This window comes from Lethenteron reissneri, unplaced genomic scaffold (assembly GCF_015708825.2).
Source record: "Lethenteron reissneri isolate LAM-NWPU_2019-01 unplaced genomic scaffold, ASM1570882v1 scaffold_638, whole genome shotgun sequence".
Lineage (NCBI taxonomy): Eukaryota > Metazoa > Chordata > Hyperoartia > Petromyzontiformes > Petromyzontidae > Lethenteron > Lethenteron reissneri.
In genome coordinates, this window is record NW_026892160.1 from 22,041 (window position 1) to 29,818 (window position 7,778).

Here is a 7,778-nt window from a genome sequence, read left to right on the forward strand (position 1 = left end):
GGTGGGTGAGTTGGTGAGTGGGTGGGTGAGTTGATGAGTGGGTGGGTGAGTTGGTGAGTGGATGGGTCAGTTGGTGAGTGGGTGGGTGAGTTGGTGAGTGGGGTGAGTGGGTGGGTGAGTTGGTGAGTGGGTGAGTGAGTTGATGAGTGGGTGGGTGGGTAGGGGTAGGCCGTGAGTCACTGGTGAGTCACCGTTTGTCACTCATTTCCCAACGTCTTGTCTCTTCTCACAATTCAAGTTCCTAGAATCAACCCACCCGCGCCTGCAACGTGGCTTCATCCCAGAGGTCGCAATCGGGTACCTGATACTCGTACCCTACCCGATACCCGGCTGGGTACGGGTAGCCGGGTATCGGGTAGGGTACAGGTACAGCTACCCGTTTGCGACCTCTGGCGTGCCGGCAACGTGAACATGTCGAGTGAGCGGCCGGGCAATTTGCAGTTTGACGGTGAACACCGCAACGGACGTGAGGTTCAGAGCGAACGCCAAGCGGTAGGACACCGTCCGCGGTCTGACGAACGCCGCCGCGATGGTCACGCGGCACTACGGATACGCCGAGAGGTTCTGGACGGGGCGGCCGGGAGGCGACGTCGCGACGGGGGCCGGGCCCCCCACCCTCGGCGGGTTCGCATCGCTGATGATTTCGTAGAGGAGCTCGCTCGCAACTTCGCGCGCTCCCTCCACGCTGGAGCTCAGGACCGCGGGGAAGAAGCCGCCGCCTTCCCGCATCATCCCGGGAATGAAGACCTTGTAGAGGAGGCCCAGGGGCTCGCCCGGCTCCACGTGCGCGTGCAGCTGGAAGGTCGCCCAGCCGACGCCGAAGCTCCGTAGCAGCAGCTGCAGACGTGTCTCCCACGACAAGATGGCCGCCTCCGGCAGCGCCTCGAGACCGATGGGCACGGGATGCGGGTGGTGAGGTGCCCGTCGCAGCCGCGTGAGCGCCGCCCAGCCCACAAACAGGCTGCTGCGCAAGGCCTTGTCGGCGCCGGTGCACTCCGGCACCGCCACCGCCACCTCCTCCTCGTCTTCCGTTGCCACCGCTGCCACCGCGGCCGCCGCCGCCGCCGTGTCCACCTCCGGGATGGCCCAGTCCAACTTGACGGTGCGGCCCCAGAGCTGGAAAGGAATTTGAAGCAGCTTCTTCCGTGCAAGGACGGCCGCGCGATGGCTCTCGTATTCGACGAGCGCGTAGCCTCGGTCGGGGCTTCTGTCGTAGCGACAGAAGCGCGTCTTGACGTCCACGACGCCCTCCGTGACGCCGCTCATCGCCGCCATCACCTGCGCCCGCGTCTTGTCCTTCGGCAGCCCCCCGACGAAGAGGCGGCGGTTGTCGACGCTCACGCGAACCGTGATGCGGTGCCCGGGACGGATCTCCAAGTCGTGGAGTCTCCTGACGGCGTCCGCGGCTTGGGAGCGCGTCGCGAAGGTGGCGAACCCGTAGCCGCGGTTCTCTCCGTGGTACGTCATCATGAGGCGCAGCTGGTACAGCTTCCCCACCGCCTCCAGCACGGGCACCAGCTCGTCCTCGTACAGGTCGCGCGGGATCCTGGCCAGGAACACCTCGCAGCCGCGGGCGGGAGGGGGGCCCTGCCAGTCGGGCGGCGGTCCCAGCTTCCTCTGTCCGTTCTCCTGCACGACGTTGTAGCCCGTGCGCAACACGAGGTCCAGCAGGTCCCTCTCCACGCAGCTCATGATGCCGAGCACCGGCGGCTTGCCCACGGTGGCGGTGACGACGGGGCAGCGGCTTGGGGCCCGGTGGAGCCCTCGACACTCGGCGCAGAAGCCTCGTGCCGACAAAACAACGGGGGGTTGGGGGGTGGGAATGAACTCCCGAAAAGCCAAATCCCCGGCGGGAACTCGCTCGGCCCAAACCTACAGGCCCAGCAGTGGAGAGAGAGAGAGAGAGTGGAGAGAGAGACGCGTTGAAGCAGAGCTCCCTTTGTAAACTCGGAAAATCATAATAGACTGAAAAGAGAAACCCAAGAAACTGTGTCCTGACTGTTTGACCGCCATGTATTACACCACTGGTGCACACACTTGTTGTTGTTCTGCAGTGAGGTATTCCAACGGTTGTAAGGTAATGTTGGGGTGCTGCTGATTCCAAATCTGGCATCAGTTTTTGTCTATCACGTCAGGTTTTTGAGATATCAAATATTGCATTTTCAATAAAAACTGCGGAAGAAAAATATTAAATGAATGTGGATATCTACATAAAATGATATTATAAACACACCATCCTAAAAATACAGCACCGTATTTTAACACTAAAGCAGTCACTGACTCGCAACAACTTGCAATCATAAGTGACAGAGTCAATTTCGGGTAAAATCAATGAAAATGGGGTATGCCGATAGCATAAAAATGAGATGTGATAGAGCAAATCTGAGATCATATTTGGAATCAGCACCCTGAAATTAGTCTAAAACAGCTGCAAAAGTCGCTCACACTCTCACCCACTCACTTTCTCACCTACCCACACACTCACCCACCCACACACTCACCCATTCACTCACCCACATGCCCACTCACTCAGCCACTCACTCTCTCACCCACTCACTCACCCAATCACTCACCCAGTCGCTCACACACTCACCCACTCACTCTCTCACCTACCCACCCACTCACCCAATCACTCACCCAGTCGCTCACACTCACCCACTTACTCTCTCACCTACCCACGCACTCACCCACCCACACACTCACCCATTCACTCACCCACATGCCCACTCACTCAGCCACTCTCTCACTCTCTCACCCAATCACTCACCCAGTCGCTCACACACTCTCCCACTCTCTCACCTACCCACACACTCACCCACCCACACATTCACCCATTCACTCACTCACATTCCCACTCACTCAGCCACTCACCCACTCACTCACCCAATCACTCACCCAGTCGTTCACACTCTCACCTTACACTCACCTCACCTAACCCACCTGTTCACACACACACTCACCCACTCACCTGTTCACGCAGCCACTCACAACAACAACAACCACTTAGTGGCAGTGGGGGTTCCCAGCCCCTCCACCTGCAATTAATTAGCCGCTGCTAATTAATTGCAGCGCTGCTGTGCCAGGTCACGTGACAGACCCAGCAGGTGCTATGGGTTGGCTGCTGTGCCAGGCTAGGTGCAGGAGGAGGTCACGTGACAAGCCCAGCACGTGCTGTGAGTTGGCTGCTGTGCCAGGCTAGGTGCATGAGGTCACGTGACAGACCCAGAAGGTGCTATGGGTTGGCTGCTGTGCCAGGCTAGGTGCATGAGGTCACGTGACAAACGCAGCAGGTGCTATGGGTTGACTACTGTGCCAGGCTAGGTACATGAGGTCACGTGACAGACCCAGCAGGTGCTGTGGGTTGGTTGATGTGCCAGGCTAGGTGCATGAGGAGGTCACGTGACAGACACAGCAGGTACTATGGGTTGGCTGCTGTGCCAGGCTAGGTGCATGAGGAGTTCACGTGACAGACACAGCAGGTGCTATGGGTTGGCTGCTGTGCCAGGCTAGGTGCATGAGGAGGTCACGGGACAGACCCAGCAGGTGCCATGGGTTGACTGCTGTGCCAGGCTAGGTGCATGAGGAGGTCACGTGACAGACCTAGCAGGTGCCGTGGGTTGACTGCTGTGCCAGGCTAGGTGCATGAGGAGGTCACGGGACAGACCCAGCAGGTGCCGTGGGTTGACTGCTGTGCCAGGCTAGGTGCATGAGGAGGTGGTCACGGGACAGACCCAGCAGGTGCCATGGGTTGACTGCTGTCCCAGGCTAGGTTCATGAGGAGGTCACGTGACAGACTCAGCAGGTGCCGTGGGTTGACTGCTGTGCCAGGCTAGGTGCATGAGGTCAAAGAGACAGACCCAGCAGGTGCCGTGGATTGACTGCTGTGCCAGGCTAGGTGCATGAGGAGATCACGGGACAGACCCAGCAGGTGCCGTGGGTTGACTGCTGTGCCAGGCTAGGTGCATGAGGTCACGGGACAGACCCAGCAGGTGCCGTGGGTTGACTGCTGTGCCAGGCTAGGTGCATGAGGAGGTCACGGGACAGACCCAGCAGGTACCGTGGGTTGACTGCTGTGCCAGGCTAGGTGCATGAGGTCACGGGACAGATGCAGCAGGTGTCGTGGGTTGACTGCTGTGCCAGGCTAAGTGCATGAGGAGGTCACGGGACAGACCCAGCAGGTGTCGTGGGTTGACTGCTGTGCCAGGCTAGGTGCATGAGGAGGTCACGAGATAGACCCAGCAGGTGTCGTGGGTTGACTGCTGTGCCAGGCTAGGTGCATGAGGTCACAGAGACAGACCCAGCAGGTGCAGTGGGTTGACTGCTGTGCCAGGCTAGGTGCATGAGGAGGAGGTCACGGGACAGACCCAGCAGGTGCCGTGGGTTGACTGCTGTGCCAGGCTAGGTGCATGAGGAGGAGGTCACGGGACAGACCCAGCAGGTGCCGTGGGTTGACTGCTGTGCCAGGCTAGGTGCATGAGGAGGAGGTCACGGGACAGACCCAGCAGGTGCCGTGGGTTGACTGCTGTGCCAGGCTAGGTGCATGAGGAGGAGGTCACGGGACAGACCCAGCAGGTGCCGTGGGTTGACTGCTGTGCCAGGCTAGGTGCATGAGGAGGAGGTCACGGGACAGACCCAGCAGGTGCCGTGGGTTGACTGCTGTGCCAGGCTAGGTGCATGAGGAGGAGGTCACGGGACAGACCCAGCAGGTGCCGTGGGTTGACTGCTGTGCCAGGCTAGGTGCATGAGGAGGAGGTCACGGGACAGACCCAGCAGGTGCCGTGGGTTGACTGCTGTGCCAGGCTAGGTGCATGAGGAGGAGGTCACGGGACAGACCCAGCAGGTGCCGTGGGTTGACTGCTGTGCCAGGCTAGGTGCATGAGGAGGAGGTCACGGGACAGACCCAGCAGGTGCCGTGGGTTGACTGCTGTGCCAGGCTAGGTGCATGAGGAGGAGGTCACGGGACAGACCCAGCAGGTGCCGTGGGTTGACTGCTGTGCCAGGCTAGGTGCATGAGGAGGAGGTCACGGGACAGACCCAGCAGGTGCCGTGGGTTGACTGCTGTGCCAGGCTAGGTGCATGAGGAGGAGGTCACGGGACAGACCCAGCAGGTGCCGTGGGTTGACTGCTGTGCCAGGCTAGGTGCATGAGGAGGAGGTCACGGGACAGACCCAGCAGGTGCCGTGGGTTGACTGCTGTGCCAGGCTAGGTGCATGAGGAGGAGGTCACGGGACAGACCCAGCAGGTGCCGTGGGTTGACTGCTGTGCCAGGCTAGGTGCATGAGGAGGAGGTCACGGGACAGACCCAGCAGGTGCCGTGGGTTGACTGCTGTGCCAGGCTAGGTGCATGAGGAGGAGGTCACGGGACAGACCCAGCAGGTGCCGTGGGTTGACTGCTGTGCCAGGCTAGGTGCATGAGGAGGAGGTCACGGGACAGACCCAGCAGGTGCCGTGGGTTGACTGCTGTGCCAGGCTAGGTGCATGAGGAGGAGGTCACGGGACAGACCCAGCAGGTGCCGTGGGTTGACTGCTGTGCCAGGCTAGGTGCATGAGGAGGAAGTCACGGGACAGACCCAGCAGGTGCCGTGGGTTGACTGCTGTGCCAGGCTAGGTGCATGAGGAGGAGGTCACGGGACAGACCCAGCAGGTGCCGTGGGTTGACTGCTGTGCCAGGCTAGGTGCATGAGGAGGAGGTCACGGGACAGACCCAGCAGGTGCCGTGGGTTGACTGCTGTGCCAGGCTAGGTGCATGAGGAGGAGGTCACGGGACAGACCCAGCAGGTGCCGTGGGTTGACTGCTGTGCCAGGCTAGGTGCATGAGGAGGAGGTCACGGGACAGACCCAGCAGGTGCCGTGGGTTGACTGCTGTGCCAGGCTAGGTATCCTTGTGGTATCCTGCTCTGACCTCTGTGGCCATGACAACCATTTCCCCCCCTCCGTTGCAGAAGAGGCCCAGAGGTGCAGTGTCAGCGCCACACACAGAGCTCAGAGAAAGTGCTGTGACGAAGATTTAACAACTCTGGGCTTCCAAAGTGCAATGTGAGGATATATCCGGGACGCTGACGGATCACAACTCGTCACGACGATTGGCTCTGCAGGTCCTGACGAGTCAGGGGCGTGGTCCCGGGAGCCTACGATGGAGTCTAGAAGATTCCATAGAGGCTAACCAGGATTGGTGGAAAGGTACCACGTGACCCGGGTATTAAATAGGGGTGGAGACAAACAACGCGTGGTCAGAACTGGAACGAACGGAGGGAGAGGCCACGCTGGAGCGGGGTCCAGGCTGTACCACGTGGTCCAGGCTGTACCACGTGGTCCAGGCTGCCACGTGGTCCAGGCTGTACCACGTGGTCCAGGCTGTACCACGTGGTCCAGGCTGTACCACGTGGTCCAGGCTGTACCACGTGGTCCAGGCTGGACCACGTGGTCCAGGCTGTACCACGTGGTCCAGGCTGTACCACGTGGTCCAGGCTGTACCACGTGGTCCAGGCTGGCCACGTGGTCCAGCCTGCCACGTGGTACAGCCTGGACCACGTGGTACAGCCTGGACCACGTGGTCCAGGCTGGCCACGTGGTCCAGGCTGCCACGTGGCTGCGCGTGAGTCTCTATCCCTCTCACGCTGCCTGTCAGCAGCGTGGAGGAGTGTTGTAAAGAAAGACAAATAAAGACCGATTCCAAAAGTCGCCTCCACGACCTTTATTACAGATGCATGATTTAAAGCAATTTTTTGACCAGCAATAGCAGCAGTAACAACAGCAGTAGCAGCAGTAGTAGCCGTAGCAGCAGTAGCAGCAGTAGTAGCAGCAGCAGTAGCAGCAGCAGTAGCAGCAGCAGCAGTAGTAGCAGCAGCAGTAGCAGCATCAGTAGCAGCAGCAGTAGCAGCAGCAGTAGTAGCAGCAGCAGTAGCAGCAGCAGTAGCAGCAGTAGTAGCAGCAGCAGTAGCAGCAGCAGTAGCAGCAGCAGCAGCAGCAGTAGCAGCAGTAGCAACAGCAGTAGCAGCAGTAGCAGCAGTAGTAGCAGCAGCAGTAGCAGCATCAGTAGCAGCAGCAGTAGCAGCAGCAGTAGTAGCAGCAGTAGTAGCAGCAGCAGTAGCAGCAGTAGTAGCAGCAGCAGTAGCAGCAGCAGGAGTAGCAGCAGTAGCAGCAGTAGCAACAGCAGCAGTAGCAGCAGCAGCAGTAGCAGCGGCAGTAGCAGCAGCAGTAGCAGCAGCAGCAGTAGCAGCAGCAGGAGTAGCAGCAGTAGCAGCAGTAGCAACAGCAGCAGTAGCAGCAGCAGCAGCGGCAGTAGCAGCAGTAGCAGCAGCAGCAGTAGCAGCAGCAGCAGTAGCAGCAGCAGCAGTAACAGTAGCAGCAGCAGGAGCAGCAGCAGTAGCAGCAGCAGCGTAGGCCTCTAGCACTGCAAACGCGACGTCTCCACCATCCCCGCAACCTCCACTCTGTCTTCACACCGACCGGCGGGCCGCTCACCCGCCCGGCACAAGCCCTCGCCCGGGTACCCGATACCCGGCTACCCGTACCCTACCCGATACCCGTACCCTACCCGATACCCGTACCCTACCTGATACCCGTACCCTACCCTACCCGATACCCGTACCCTACCCGTACCCTACCTGATACCCGTACCCTACCCGTACCCTACCCAATACCCGTACCCTACCCGATACCCGTACCCTACCTGATACCCGTACCCTACCTGATACCCGTACCCTACCCGTACCCGTACCCTACCCGATACCCGTACCCTACCCGTACCCTACCCGATACCCGTACCCTACCCGATA

At 60.1% G+C, this 7,778-nt stretch overlaps 1 protein-coding gene across 1 annotated transcript; it reads right to left on the bottom strand.

Annotated features, from left to right (window-relative positions):
- Window positions 1-543: 543 nt before the first annotated feature.
- On the bottom strand, window positions 544-7,417 carry LOC133340012 (probable RNA-binding protein 46). The gene is made up of 3 exons (XM_061548103.1): window positions 7,402-7,417; window positions 1,048-1,784; window positions 544-1,017 (listed from the first exon to the last, which is right to left on the bottom strand). The coding sequence occupies exons 1-3, from the start codon at window positions 7,415-7,417 to the stop codon at window positions 544-546; spliced, it is 1,227 nt and encodes a 408-aa protein (XP_061404087.1).
- Between the last annotated feature and the right edge of the window lie 361 nt (window positions 7,418-7,778).